Genomic DNA, 16,177 nt, shown 5'->3' on the forward strand with positions numbered 1-16,177 from the left:
CATATGTTTTACACTGCGGATGCCCTTCCAGCTGAAACCCATCACTGGGAAACACCCATACACACACATTCACACACATACACTAACGGACAATTTAGCCTACCCAATTCACCTGTACCACATGTCTTTGGACTGTGGGGGAAACCGGACCACCCGGAGGTAACCCACACGAACGCAGGGAGAACATGCAAACTCCACACAGAAATAACAACCGAGCCAGCTGAGGCTCAAACCAGTGATCTTCTTGCTGTAAGGCCCATTGCCCCCTTTCGAAAATCTTTCAGTTAATTTTATGCATTTGGCAGCGTCTGATTTGAGAGGCTTTTTTTTTTTTTTTTTTTTTGCTGTCTCTGATCTTTCCGGCACCGCCTTTCCTTTTTTTTACGGTCCATCTCTTACAATTAGCTTGTGTTGCACTTACTGTTTGTTTGACATTCTTGCAAGATTTTGATTACGTCCATGTAACCTCTGATTGGATCGGATTGGATCGACCCATCTCGAAACCAGCCGGCCGTTGTCGATTGGGCCAAATGCTTAACATTTATTATTTTTATTACTATTATCATCATCGTCATCATTATCATCATCGTCATCATCATCATAATATTTACATTTTGCAAGAGATAAAAGCTATCTGCATGTAAATACAATACATTTAAAAAAAAAAAATTAAATTAAAAACTGACCGGCCCACATTTAAAAAATGGTCCAGCCCTTCTGGTATTTGCCAGCCAGATGGTCAATCCACCCCTGCCCACCTTCAATCATGGACAAGTCCAGCAGTTAAATCAGTAAAGATTTAGTTTTAAAAAGGAAATTATTCATTAATTATCTTTAGTTGTGAATTCATCTTAGGAAAACAAATCGTTTCAAAAGTTTTACAAAGTGCTTTACATATTATTATTTTGCATTAAGGGAAAATGTAGAAAAGGAGATGAAATTATATAAGAAAAACTGCTAAATAATAATAAAAAAAGTAAAAACAAAAGGTGCATTTTAAATCTTTTTGGCCTAATGGCTGGAATTGCTTAGGCCCCCAAAATAACTAAATCCGCCCCTGCATATATGCTAAACTTTAATTTAGAGCAGCGCTGCGTCTCGAACTCCCATTGGTCTGAAATAACCCCTCCTTAGCAACGCGAATTTGTGTGGTGGTGTGGCACGTGGTTACCAGGCAATGTACCTTTAACTTGTGTCGTGAAGTTTTCAGCTGTGGAAAAGCCTGCAGGAAAAACTCTATCGCTCTTCGAATGCAAAAGATTAGAGAAAACTGAAGCAAACGAACATATACGAGATTAAACTGCGGGGAAATATCATGTTTTAAGTGTCTTTGCGTTTGGAAGAGATTTAGAGGATTTGCCTTCTATACTCGACACAGAAGAGCTTATGGGACGCAGAAGTGGGTTATAACAGGACGGCGTTTACTTCGTTTCCCTCAAAACTACCGAATGTTCCAGTATAACAACACATTTTGGACCAAAAGGAAAGGCGAGGAAATATTTTTATCATCCTGAAGTTTTGGTGCTGAATAAAATGGGAGACAGTGAGCTGCGCGACGCCTCCGAGTTTATCAAAGGTAACGTTAAAATATTCGATTAGTGTCTATAAGTTAGACTAGTTCATATAAAATAGCCCTTAAAAAGATATTTTATCCTGCCCAGTTATGTAAATTCATATACCACAATAGCATATGCTGTAAGTTAGCGTTATTCTGTAATGCAGCTAATGAAAACAAAATAACGTTATAAAGTTCATTATACGTCAGTTATTCATATATATCAAAACATTATATATACATTTACACTATTATATGTAATTTTAAATGAATGTAACGTTAGGGTTATGTGCTAATGTTAATTCGTGTTGATTATTAAAGTTGTCTTTGTACACATATTTTTACATTTGCTGCTGTGGTTGATGTTCAGTTTGCTAAAAAATTATTTAATAAATACAGTTGAAGTCAAAATTATTACCCCCCCCCCCTGTTTTATTTTTTTCCCCCAATTTCTGTTTAACGAAGAGAAGATTTTTTCAACATATTTCTAAACATAATAGTTTTAATAACTCATTTCTAATAACTGATTTATTTTATCTTTGCCATGATGACAGTACATATTTTACCTGATATTTTTCAAGACACTTCTATACAGCTTAAAGTGACATTTAAAGGCTTCACTAGGTTAATTAGGTTCACTAGGCAGGTTAGGTTTATTAGGCAAGTTATTGTATAATGATAGTTTGTTCTGAAGACAGTCTGTGAAAAAAAAATAGCTTAAAGGGGCTAATAATTTTGACCTTAAAATGGTTCATAAAAATTAATAACTGCTTTTATTCCAGCCGAAATAAAACAAGTAAGACTTTCTCCAGAAGAAAAATATTATCAGACATACTGTGAAAATTCCCTTGCTCTGTTAAACATCATTTGAGAAATATTTAAAAAGAAAAAAAATCAAAGGGGGATTAATAATTCTGACTTTAACTGTATATATTACATTTCTCAATAAATATAATAAATTTAAGACATGTTTATGTGATTTATTTGTTCCCTTTCCCCATTTCATTTTTCCCTTTCCAGATCGTCTCTATTTTGCTACTCTCAGAAGCAAACCCAAGAGCACGGCAAACACACATTTCTTCTGCACAGATGATGAATATATTTATGAAAAGTGAGTCTGCCCAAACTAAACAGCTTATGTGAAATTGCAGTTTTTGTTTCATATTTGTTTCAATAACAAGTGGTGAGTTTATACTTCATGTCTCCCTCAAGCTTTTATGCAGATTTTGGGCCACTCAATCTGGCAATGCTGTACAGATACTGCTGCAAACTCAATAAAAAACTAAAGGTAAGATTGGCATCTTTCATTCATATATCTGTGCTTGCGTCACATTGCTGTTTGCTATATTTCCAAAGAGTTAATCAGAAATTCATATTTATAATACTTGTTCATGTTACCCTTTGGATTCACAAACAATAAAAACATATTTTTAGCCAGCACACAAAATTAGCTTGCTTTAAATTTATTTTAAAATAAATTAAGTTCTGGGTATCTGTGGAGTCTTAAAAAGTCTTAAAATGTTTTAAATTTAAAAAAAATAAAAATTTAGGCCTTAAAAGTCTTAAATTCACTGAAATATTGTGTTGTGTGTCTTAAATCATTTTAAACAGGTCTTAATTTTCCTATGTCCATGTAAAGCTACCCAATCAAACCAACACCCATCTAATAACTATCATTCCATCTCAATAATGTTTTAACCAAAGTTTATTTATTAACTCTTATTTAAAAACTCTATTTACCAACTCTATTTCTATTTATAAACATGGGGTTTAACCAGCTTCCTTACTATAACATTTGTTTTTAATATTTTTTAAATGTTTTAACTTTGCCATTAGAAAAAGTCCTTAGCGTTTAGCCTTGTGTAAGTCTGAAATTGACTTCGTAATGGTCTCACAAAGGTCTTAAAAAGTCTTACATTTAACCTCTAAACCCTGAAGTTCCTTTCCCAGTGCTAGGGTGGCTGGAAGGGCATCTGCTGCGTAAAACAAATGCCAGAGTAATTGACGGTTCATTCTGCTGTGGCGACCCCTGATAAATCAAGCACTAAGCCGAAGGAAAATGAATGAATGAATGAAATAAAGTCTTCTGCTTAACTAAATACAAACTAACCTTGTTAATGCTAGTTAATATAATAACGCTAGTGTATATATATATATATATATATATATATATATATATATATATATATTCATTTATTCATTCATTTTCTCTTAGGCTTTGTCCCTTCACCAATCTGGGGTCACCACAACGAAATGAACCACCAACTTATCCAGCACATGTTTTACAAACATTCAAACACACTTATTCACACTCATACACTATGGACCATTTAGCCTACCCAGTTCACCTGTTCTGCATGTCTTTGGGTTTGTGTGGAAAACCGGGGCACCCGAAGGAAACCCACATGAATATGGGGAGAACATGCAAACTCCACACAGAAACGCCAACTGATCCATACGAGGCTTGAACCAGCGAACTTCTTGCTGTGAGGCAAACGTGCTACCCACTACGCCACCAGGCTGCCTATATTATATATAATTATAATAATATATCAGTAAATTAGTGAAATTAAACAAGACTAATCCATTCCACAAGTAACATAGTTGTTTTGAACGTTTACAAAGAAATGAAACTGGTTCGTTGAACCTTGTAACAGTGAGATACCTAAAACCTATTTTATCTCTCTTATTTGTGGACGAAAAAAAGAGGTAAACATTCTGTGGTGCAGTACCTGATAGGAAAAATGTATTAATAATATGCATGAATGCTAGATAATAGATGCACTAGGAGTCTAGGCTATACCCTGCCCTAGCATTATATAAATAAATTAATAAATCAATAATAATATTATTAAATATTCCAATTTTTTTTTTTAATTATTCACAATCTTTCTGCTCCGTCATTATTTTTTTTAAAATTCCAAATCAGAGAACACATTGCGAGTGACGCTTTCTATGGTAAGAGGGGAATGTATTGTCCCTAGATGTAAGAGCTCTTTTAGTCAATCCTCTTTTATTTATAAAGCCTCAAATCCATGGAAATATCTCATAACAGAAATAGTCACATGTACAAATTATAAGATGTTTTCTCACCTGACTAGGAGGTGGTTTTTGTTAAATGTGTACGCACTGAGTGAGATGTTTTTGAGTTGTCAGTGTTTTAGTTTAAATGTGATTATGCCTGAATGTTTTAAACTGACTTTTTTACTAATTGGATATTATTGTTTTAATTCTAACCTGTCCAGCGACTGCAGGTGGAAATTAGCAATCCTGCTACAACCTGGCACAATGCATCTTTCCTCCTTTAGGTTAATGTAATTTTTGTGCGTTGTCCCTGTTAAATAAATACATTCAATTCAATTAAAATAAAAAGTAATTGTTCAGGTTTTTTATTAAAGATAATCAGAACCCCTCAACAAAAGCATCCATACGATTGCAATGGTAAATTTAAAGAAAAACGAAAGAGTCTATAATGTAATGAGTTATAATCAGTTCCTGCAGTGAACAGTAGAGGGCGCTGTCATACTGTGAGAAAGTAGCCCTTATTATAAGCAGACAGAAGTTTCTGGCATGAATGATTTAACTGCAGTGACATGCTTTGCATCTGGAGCTGACAGATAAGGCGTATACACAACTCAAGTAAATTATGATAGAGCTTTTCTCACAGTTTTAAATGGTATATCTATTTTTTTATATCATTTTAAAACCAATTTCTTAAGCCATAATCCTGCTCCTATTCCTTTTTCCTGAGGTGTTGGGAAAAAAAGCTTTGACAAAGTCAGCACCACCAGGTTAATTTTCGCCTCTTTCTTAAGGAAATCATTATAAAAAGTTAAACTTTTTTTTTTTTAATTCAAAGAGTTATAAAACATCATTTGTGGGGTATTTTGAGAAAATTCACTTACACACTCTAGAGACCTTTGAGACTTAATTTACATCTTGTAAAAAAAAGGGCATAATAGTCACTCTTTAAATGAGAAATAAATTCTATGAAAGTACAGTCTAATTGTTCCTCTGTTCGAGACATTATTAAAGCAGTGCAACTGCACACAAAACAAAAAGACAAAGCTTTAAATAACACCTAGATCCACAGTTCATTTAAATACAAATATCCTGTCATCATTTTATCCTCTCATGTTGTTCCAAACATGTTCTGATCACATCAATACAGTCAGAGTGCATGATCAAGCTCTGAAAATGACAAAAAGACATACAAAACAGTAGCTTTGTATAAAGCACAGAGGGAAAGTTAAATTCTTTATGCACCCAACTTCATTCTTGCTGTAGGTTTTAAAAAGCTTTGGTCCCTCTTTATATTAGTTTGCCTTCTTTACTACTATGTCCTTTCATTCATTCATTCATTTATTCATTTTCTTGTCGGCTAAGTCCCTTTATTAATCTGGGGTTGCCACAGCGGAATGAACCGCCAACTTATCCAGCAGGTTTTTTTTTATGCAGCGGATGCCCTTCCAGCCGCAACCCATCTCTGGGAAACATCCACACATTCACACTACACAAAAAAATTCCGTAAAAAAACGGTAAAATGTACTGGCAGCTCATTACACAAATATTTTACCGTAAATTAAAAACGGAAAACTTCTGTTAATTGACAAGTGTGTCCACATTAAAAAAACTAAAAAATATCCGTTTTTTGACAGTTAAACTACTGTGAAATAACCAACTATTGGGGGAATGCTATCCCTTGTTCAATGCACTGTACAAAGAAAACATTTTTATTTCTATAAAATAATTAACATACCTTTTACACTCTCACTGACAAGCTGACGTTTATCGTTAATCCAGTCAGACTCACGCAGGTGCAGAGGGAGTGAGAGGGTGATTGGGACGTCACATCACTTCCCGCGCACGGCAGTTTAAAAAAATACGGACAAACAACTGTAAATGAACAGATATCATATTTACTGATGAGGAAAACGCATAAAAAGGTAAAAATTCATTAGATAAATGCTTGTTTAAATTATATTTAACCACTCATAGCTCAGTTTGATCTTAATGATATAAAGTCTGATCTTATTAACTATTAAACGTAATTCACTGCTGTACTTTCCATGGCCGCTTCAGACAAGACAAAAATCATTTTAAATAACGATACAAATGTAATAAAGCAGTATTTTAACTAAAATATTGTTATATGTTTTATTAATCGTACTCACCAGGGAAAAAACAGAGGAAGAAATATGTCCCGGTGTCCATCAAACGCTGCCTGAGCTGCGATCCCCTTCCCATAATGCAATTCGAAAATGTATATAAACGGAAAAACAACCGTAATACGTGTATACGGAAAAAATCCGTTAAAATATACAGTAATTTAACTGTTATTTTACAGATTTTTTTTACAGTGTACGGACAATTTAGCATACATAATTCACCTGTACCGCATGTCTTTGGACTGTGGGGGAAACCGGAGTACCCGGAGGAAATCCACGCGAACACATGGAGAACATGTAAACTCCACACAGAAACGCCAACTGAGTCGAGGATCAAACCAGTGACCTTCTTGCTGTGAGGCGAACGTGCTACCCACTGCTCCACTGCGTCGCCTTATGTCCTTTCATCAAAACATAAATACAATGCACTTACTGTGTTCATAACGCATTGCAGAACACTTCTGCTGCTCTTGAGGTAGGGTTAGTGACAGGTTTGTTGGTATCCATTTCAATGGGGTGATGTCATTGGCCCATGAGCATTTCCTGCTTGTTGTCAAACTTTTCATATCTCTAACAAGAAGTGATTCAATCATAACTTGATGCTGTAGCAGCTGTCATAACATTATCTATCAATATGTGGAAGATTTTGAACCTTCATAAGATATGGAAATTTAAAAAGTAGAACAGGAAATACGTCAGGACCATTACTGTTTACATCCCTCAAAATGGTCTATACTTTTAAAGTTTGGTAAAGGTGTAACAGATAATCAACAGTGTTATTACAGAAATTAATTGCGGGAGTAACAGCATGCAGGTATTTAATCAATCACAAGTACAATGTAAAAACTTGTATTTACACAATAAGTACAATGAATAAAATGATTAATTTTAGTGTAAGTACATATTAGTAAACGTCACCTAATATAAAGTGGGATCAAATCCTTTTTAAGGTTTTACAAGTATTTAAAGCTGCATGTAAATGTTTTCCTTTTCAGATCAACTATAACTTTAATTAATGTAAATGTGTGTTGTGTTTGTCTGCAGTCTTTCACACTGTCGAGAAAGCGCATCATCCATTACACCAGTTACGATCAGCGAAAGAGAGCCAACGCAGCCTTCCTCATCGGCGCTTATGCAGTGAGTCCAGCTTTTTCCTTTTTATAATGCCTATACAGAAATCTGATCTATATGAGCATGTTCAGTTAAAGTCAGAATTATTAGCCCCCCCTGAATTATTTTTTTCCCCAATTTCTGTTTAACAGAGAGGAGATGTTTTAAACACATTTCTAAACATAATAGTTTAAATAACTCATTTCTAATTGATTTATTTTATCTCTTGTTTGACTAGATGTTTTTCAAGACACTTCTATACAGCTTAAAGTGACATTTAAAGACTTAACTAGGTTAACTAGGCAGGTTAGGGTAATTAGGCAAGTTATTGTATAACGATGGTTTGTTCTGTAGATTATTGAAGAAAGAAATTAGCTTAAAGGGGCTAATCATTTTGACCTTAAAATGGTGTTTAAAAAATTAAAAACTACTTTCATTCTAGCCAAAATGAAACAAATAAGACTTTCTCCAGAAGAAAAAATATTATCAGACATACTGTGAAAATTTCCTTGCTCTGTTAAACATCATTTGGGAAATATTTAATAAAAGAATAGAAAAAAAAATCAAAGGGGGGCTAGTAGTTCTGACTTCAATTGTATTGTAGCTAATATATTTGAATGAACATATACAGTTGAAGTCAAAATTTCTAGCCCTTCTGTGAAATTTATTTATATATTTTTTTTTTTTTATATTTTGCTTGTCATGTTTTACAGAGCAACTAAAGTTTCACAGTATATTCTAATATATTAATTTCTTCAATGTAAATTCTGATTTGTTTTACTTTGGTTGGAATAAAAACAGTTTTTAATTTTTATAAGCAATTTTCAATTGTGTACAGAACAAACCACTTTCATCCAATAATTTGCCTTTTTAGAATAACTAATAACGTAGTTAATTAAGTCTTTATAACGCACTATAAGATGAATACTAAAATGCAAAATAAGTAGACAAATATTATGTACTGTCATGGCAAAGAAAAAACTATTATGTTTAATAATGTGTTGGAAAAAAACTTCTCTTTGTTTAACAGCACTAACTATTTTAGAAGAATTTAAATAATATTCACTTCATCTTTATGGCATTACAATGATTGGAAAAAAAGGATGTAAACAGTCATTTTTTTGCAATATTTAGAAATATACATTGCATAGATGTACACATATTGTATATATGAGATATCTAAAACTGAACTTGTATGTCATTTATGTAATTTGCTTTCACTCACCGGCCACTTATTAGGTACACCTGTCCAACTGCTCGTTAGCGCAAATTTCTAATCAGTCACTCACATGGCAGCAGCTCAATGCATTTAGGCATGTAGACATGGTGAAGACGATCTGCTCAAACCGAGCATCAGAATGGGTTGTTGGTGCCAAAAGGGCTGGTCTAAGTATTTCAGAAACTGCTGATCTACTGGGATTTTCACACACAACCATCTCCGGGGTTTATAGAGAATGGTCTGAAAAAGAGAAAATATCCAGTGAGCGGCAGTTCTGTGGGTGCAAATGCCTTGTTGATGCCAGAGATCAGAGGAGAATGGCCAGACTGGTTTGAGCTGACAGAAAGGCAACAGTAGCTCAAATAACCACTCGTTACAACCGAGGTCTGCAGAAGAGCATCTCTGAATGCACAACACGTCCAACCTTGAGGCAGATGGGCTACAGCAGCAGAAGACCACACCGGGTGCCACTCCTGTCAGCTAAGAACAGAAAACTGAGGCTACAATTCACACTCCAAAATTGGACAATAAAAGATTGAAAAAAACGTTGCCTGGTCTGATGAGTCTCGATTTCTGCTGTGACATTCGGATGGTAAGGTCAGAAATTTGCATCAACAACATTGTTTTGTATCAATGGTTCAGGCTGGTAGTGGTGGTGTAATGGTGTGGGAGATATTTTCTTGCCACACTTTGGGCCCATTAGGACTAACTGAGCCATCGTGTCAACGCCACAGCCTACCTGAGTAAAGTTGCTGACCATGTCCATCTCTTTATGACCATAGTGTACCCATCTTCTGATGGCTACTCACAGCAGGATAACGCACCATGTCATAAAGCGTGAATCATCTCAGACTGGTTTCTTGAACATGACAATGAATTCACTGTACTGAAATGGCCTCCAAAGTCAACAGACTGTGAAAGCACCTTTGAGATGTGGTGGAATGGAAGATTCATGGATGTGCTGTGACAAATCTGCAGCAACTGTGATGCTATCATGTCAATATGGACCAAAATCTCTGAAGAATATTTCCAGTACCTTGTCGAATCTATGCCACGAAGGATTAGTGCAGTTCTGAAGGCAAAAGTGGGTCCAACCTGGTACTAGTAAGGTGTACCTAATAAAGTGGCCGGTGAATATATATATTACCATAGAAACAAAGATCATCTTACTGCACCCATAAATGTAATACTCTAATCAAATTTCTATATGGGCGCAGTGTGCTGGTCTTTTTTTCTTGATTTCTTCCTCATGGTCTGAGGTTTGAGAGAGCCAGGGCAGTTAGAACAATGAACATTTACACCCGGCTTATTTAGTCTGCCAGAGATAACACCAGTCATGTCTTGCGTCTGTCTTTAGGTAATCTACTTAAAGAGAACTCCAGAGGAGGTGTACCGGGCCCTGATCTCCGGAACCAATGTGTCATACCTGCCCTTCAGGTAAGAAGCTGTAAACTGATCTGATCGTTTGTTATCATGCTAGTCATACCATATTTACTTCAGTTTCAATACTGTATAGTATAGAACAGTTTTACATTAACAGTTTATTCAAATTAGTGACCATCTCATAATAAACACAATAGTTACTCTTCCTGGTAATTTGTTATTTTTATAATGATGTAATTCAATTAATAACTTATTTACTATTTATGAGATGTAACTAGTAACAATTACTAATTACTTTTTAAAGTAACATTCCCAACACTGCTTATGTCATCCCATAATTTCTTCATTACTAAGCAGAAATTCAAACCATTTCCAAGTCAACGCTTAAAATCAAATTTGAAACTGTTTATTTTGCTAGCGCACATTGGTATACTTTAGGTCACAGGTGTCAAACTCAGTTCCAAAAGGGCCGCAGCTCTGCACAGTTTAGTTCCAACCCTAATTAAACACACCTGATCAAACTAATTGAGTCCTTCAGGCTTGTTTGAAACCTACAGGTAAGTGTGTTGGAGCAGGGTTGGAACTAAACTGTGCAGGGCTTCGGCCCTCCAGGAATTGAGTTTGACACCCCTGCTTTAGGTGAACAATTGTTCAGTGCAAGTTAATCCACTGTAATAAATGGTTGTTTTGATAATCTTAAATTAAAGTCTGACCATTTGCTTATGTGTTTAAAGTGGCAGTTTATCGCTATTAATGTCAGTTGGACAGCTTCAGCCACAATATTCTTAACCACGCCCCTCTTACTGTCAGTTTGCTATGAGGGAATATGCAAAAGAAAGCCCCGCCCCTTACTCGATATTTAGTTTCAGTTAGAAGCACATCACCATTCTGAAATAAAAGTCTCAGCAACTTACAGTTTGCGTGGACTTTAATGGTCGCCAAATTAGTGAAATTGTCAAAATATCAAATGTGTATGAACGCATTCACCATTTTGAGGCTGTATTGTCACAAATAGAATTTTAGAAAAGAAATAGAAAAGTATTCCAACCTTAATGCTTGATAGCAAACCACTGAGCACATGCAGTGTTCAACAAACCCCTCAGCCTTTTTTTGTTTAATAAGTGCATCATGTGGGTATTTTAAGTGCACTTTTTTATTTTTTATTTTAAGTTTCGGTGTGAATGATCTACTTACACTATTTATACTACAAAAATTGCACAGAATAGTGCCTAAGTATGTGATTTGGGACTCACCTTTAGTCTTATAGTTTATGTAATATTGGTTTTAGCATTACTATACTAGTATATTAATTAATAATAGTATATTATTGTCAGTGATTGTTAACTTGCTCGCCAATCTCCCCCTGCTTTACATTTCAGTTCTGTTTTCTCATTTGTCTGATACTTTTTTAAAGGCATAGTTCACCCCAAAAATGTACATTTACTCACTATTTACACACCCTCAAGTGGCAATAAACCTTTATGAGTTTCTTTCTTAGTGACACAGTGGTTTAGTGGTTAGCACTGTCGCCTCACAGCAAGAAGGTTGCTGGTTCGAGTCCTGGCTGGGTCAGACTCAGTTGGCATTTCTGTGTGGAGTTTGCATGTTCTCCCTGTTGGTGTGGGTTTCCTCTAGGTGCTCCAGTTTCCCCCACAGTCTAAAGACATGCGCTAAAGGTGAATTGAATGAACTAAATTGGCCGTAGTGTATGTGTGTGAATGAGTGTGTATGGATGTTTCCCAGTACTGAGTTGCAGCTGGAAGGGCATCCGCTGTTTAAAACAAATGCTGGATAAGTTGGTGATTCGTTCTGCTGTGATGAACCCTGATGAATAAAGGGACTAAGCCAGGGGTGTCCTGAAGAGTTTAGCTCCAAACACACCTGAACCAGCTAATCAAGCTCTTACTAGATACTAGAAATTTCCTGGCAGGTGTGTTGAAGCAAGTTGGAGCTAAACTCAGCAGGACACCGACCCTCCAGGACCGAGTTTGGACACCCCTGGACTAAGCAGAAGCAAAATAAATACTTTCTTCTGTGGAACACTAAAGAAGATATTGTCCTACTATGGAAGTCAATGATTACAGGGTTTTCAGCTTTCTTCAGATGAACTTCTTTTGGGTTTTACAGAAAAGCAAAACTGGAACAGGTTCACAATAAGTGGAGGGGGAGTTTTTTCACTCCAAGCATTTTCCACCTTCTTCAATATGGATCAATGTTCTGTTCTGATCTCAAGCCTGCATGGAAAACCACAGAGAAAGCACCAATCAGACACTGCGTTTATATATTGCCATCATGAAACTATTTGAAAATGTATTTGAAATATATGTAACATGAATATTGCATCTCTCTGACATCTCTCTGTATACTGTAAGTATACAATTGTTCAGAAGTATTATTTTTATTATTATTATTACTTATTTTATGCTTTTTGTTTCTTGTAATAAAGAGTTTCAAGCAATGTTTTTTTAACAGTGGTAATTGTAAGAAATCTTTCTTGAGCACCAATACAGCATATTAGAATGATTTCTGTAAGATTCTGTGACAATAAACACTAGTGTAAGGCTTTAAATACAGCTTGGCCATAACAAGAATAAATTACTTTAAAATATATATCTATTAAAATAGACAAATGTTACTTTTTAAATAGCATTTACACAATATGTTACACTGTATTTCATATCAAATAAATGCAGCATTGTTTAAGTGAAATATTACCGACTTTAAACTTTCAAAGGGTATATTTATATAAATTTGAGGTTGCCATGTGTATTCATACATTTACAAAACACAATAATTATCATCATATCATGTAATGTATTTAATGTTATTGTGTGTCCCTATAGAGATGCTGCTTTCGGGAATTGCACGTATGATCTAACCATTTTAGACTGTTTACAAGGTATCCGCAAGGTAAGTGTATAGAAAGTTCGTGACATTCTTGACCCATTTTTTTGGCCCCCTGGAAAGCAGAGACGAACAATGCGCTTTATCTCTTCCAATGTAATCTTTTAGTCCAATTATCTGTCTTTTCAATCTGACACTGAAGAATTGGCACAGGCACTGTCTGACGGATTACACAAAGGACACTCACAATGTGATCGTTCATAATGAAAAGCACAATGGGAAATTTGTGGGTGGAGGGGGTGGGTGAAATGCTCAATTTGAAACTGAAAGTTATTACACAGGGACTCTTGTTAGGGGTTGATCATTTATCTACAGATTCATTTAGGCATATATAGTTAAAGTCAAAATTATTAGCCCTCCCGTACAATTTAATTCATTAAAAGATATTATCCAATTGTTGCTAAATGGAGAGTTTTTTCCAACACATTTTTTTAAACATAGTTTTAATAACTCATTTCTAATAACTGATTTATTGTCTTGCACGGTGACAGTGCTTAATATGTTTCTACTTCTCTTGCAAGACACTAGTATTCAGCTTAAATTGCAATTTAAAAACTTATTTAGGTTAGTTAGTTTTTATGATTATATTTTTTTGAATTTTTCCACAAACAACCACAGAGAAACACACACACACACACACACACACACACACACACACACACAACACTCTGCACTGTCCCGAACAAACCCTATACAATAATGAGGCAATGAGCAAAACAACAATGACAACATAGTTAGCGGGTGATAACAGAAAATAAAATAAATAAATAAAAATGAATAAATAAATAAAAGAATAAAATTAAGGTTGAGGTTGAATTGCTGGTTTGTTCATCCAGATATTTGAGAAATACACCCCAGACACTGAAGAGTTTTTCAATAGAATGAGTCCTCAGTCTTTCTCTCTGTATTGCTGTAATCATGTCAGCTATTTATATTTGAAATGAAGAGGGTGAAGATGACTTCCAATGCCTGAGCACAAGCCTTTTAGCCACAATCATACCTAAAGACAAAGACTGCTGGAGTCCATCTGGGATATGGGAAATGTGTTGTTAATATCTGAAAATAGCAAGTTCTGCATCAGGTGGTAAAGATTTACTATAAGCTATATGATGAAAACATTTGACCAAAATGTATATAACAAAGAACTAAACCAGAAAGCATAAGTCTTCTGTCACTTTGTCACATAATAGTGATACAGAGGGAAACATTTTATGCAACTTGGCTTTAGTATGATGTTAGGTTAATTAGGTTAACTAGGAAAGTTAGGGTAATTAGGCAAGCTATCAGATAAATCTGTAGGCTATAAAGAATGTTAAGGAAGCTAATAATTTGCACCATAAAATAGTTTAAAAAGAAATTTTCTCAGACAAACAAATCCAAACAAACAAAAAAAAGACTTTTCCTCCAGAAGAAAAAAAAACAGGAATACTGTGAAAATTTCCTTGGTCCATTGAACTTCACTAAGGAAATATTTAAAAAAGAATACAAATTTCATTGGAGGGCTAATCATTTCGATGTCAGCTTTATTTGCTCCTTGGAAGACACGTTTCATCTGAAGATGCCAGTTATGTTTCATGGTGTCAGTAGAGACTCAAATTCATGCTTTGCTTTTATTTACTGAAATGTTAAGTCTTATTCTTAATTGCCTTTGTGTTATTTTCCCTTTAGGCCTTGCAGCACGGCTTCTTTGACTTTGAGAACTTTGATGTTGAAGAATATGAGCATTATGAGGTATCCTCTTTTTAAATATTAGTATCTTGTTTTCACTGATGGAGTTAAACTTTACAACACTGCGGAAAGGTATAATTCACAGATGAGACTCTGGTTGGTTTAATGCACATTATGCTCAAATCATACCCATAACTAGGGCCAGGCAGAATCTGCAGATATTTTTTGCCATTTCTGCCGAGAATTTTGTAAAAAAAACTTATGCGGAATTATTTTGGGTGTCTCATAACTAAAAGCTTAATATATTAAATAAAAATAAATAGCTTTTTAACTTTTATTTAATGTTTAAAATGCAAATCAATCTAGATCCACTTATTTGATAAACAAAGCAAGTCTCTCATACATCATATCTACTAAAAGACAGAAAATATGACTTTACAAACTGTATTGTAAATAAACTAGATTAACATTTTCATATTAGTCAGTAGTATTAGCTGAAATTAATTTTAAAACTGAATAAATATAAATGTACACAAGTAAATACATATACTCAATCATAGGCTAAACATCAGCAGATTTCTGCGTGCGCAAATTCTCTGTGTGCCTACCTATAACTCATTAAGACTATAAGGACAACCCTTTTAGACCATGTGCCTGGCACACAGACCATTTTTTCCATCCTTAAAATAGCAAAAGTGGATTCGGAGTTGTTTTCCGCCATCTGCTTTAGACTGTGCTTAGAATGTTCAATAAGAGCTCATGATGTGAACTGACTCTAGTTGATAAAACAATTTCTTTTAAAAATACCAGTTGGTTTTGGAAATTTTGTTATTCAATTTAATACATACATTAATAAATTTTTTTTTTCTTGAAAATGCATGTTTTAAAGTCCAGTTTTCAGTCTTTTACATGTCGAGATACAGATCTTTATCCTGTTTAACACTGATCTGATGAGCAATTCCAGCTTAAGCATCTCATATCATGTCCTGTCCTGATATTGTAAAGACGCATCATAGCGTTAATTATTTAATTAATGTTTTATTTACTGCGATGTATGTATAGTGCACACTCTATATGGCAGCTGTCCTATCGTAAACAACAAAAAGCAAAAAGGCATTCAAAAACCACTTTTAACTTCTTTAAATGAAGCGGTAGTTTGCTTTTCATGGA

The 16,177-nt window shown here is 34.7% G+C and overlaps 3 protein-coding genes across 7 annotated transcripts in view; 2 read left to right on the forward strand and 1 right to left on the reverse strand.

Annotated features, from left to right (window-relative positions):
* xpr1b (xenotropic and polytropic retrovirus receptor 1b) overlaps positions 1-16,177 on the forward strand; it is a 573,636-nt gene that overhangs the window by 74,772 nt on the left and 482,687 nt on the right. The window lies entirely within an intron of this gene.
* The window catches only part of cdc14aa (cell division cycle 14Aa), a 40,486-nt gene that overhangs the window by 8,954 nt on the left and 15,355 nt on the right, over positions 1-16,177 (forward strand). For 2 of the 5 annotated variants that reach the window (XR_012386070.1, XM_073914355.1), the window contains exons 1-7: positions 1,177-1,576; positions 2,576-2,666; positions 2,768-2,843; positions 7,768-7,860; positions 10,410-10,489; positions 13,279-13,345; positions 15,008-15,070. Coding sequence is in view for 4 of the 5 variants with exons in the window: in XM_073914355.1 (XP_073770456.1) it covers positions 1,534-1,576; positions 2,576-2,666; positions 2,768-2,843; positions 7,768-7,860; positions 10,410-10,489; positions 13,279-13,345; positions 15,008-15,070 (513 nt within the window). In the remaining variant the exon portion in view is untranslated. 5 annotated transcript variants of the gene reach the window in all.
* extl2 (exostosin-like glycosyltransferase 2) overlaps positions 10,584-16,177 on the reverse strand; it is a 47,109-nt gene continuing 41,515 nt past the window's right edge. Inside the window, exon 6 of the mRNA XM_073918006.1 lies at positions 10,584-12,669. The gene's annotated coding sequence lies outside the window, so the exon portion shown is untranslated. The remainder of the gene's footprint in view (positions 12,670-16,177) is intronic.

Source organism: Danio rerio, chromosome 2 (assembly GCF_049306965.1).
Source record: "Danio rerio strain Tuebingen ecotype United States chromosome 2, GRCz12tu, whole genome shotgun sequence".
Taxonomy (NCBI): Eukaryota; Metazoa; Chordata; class Actinopteri; order Cypriniformes; family Danionidae; genus Danio; species Danio rerio.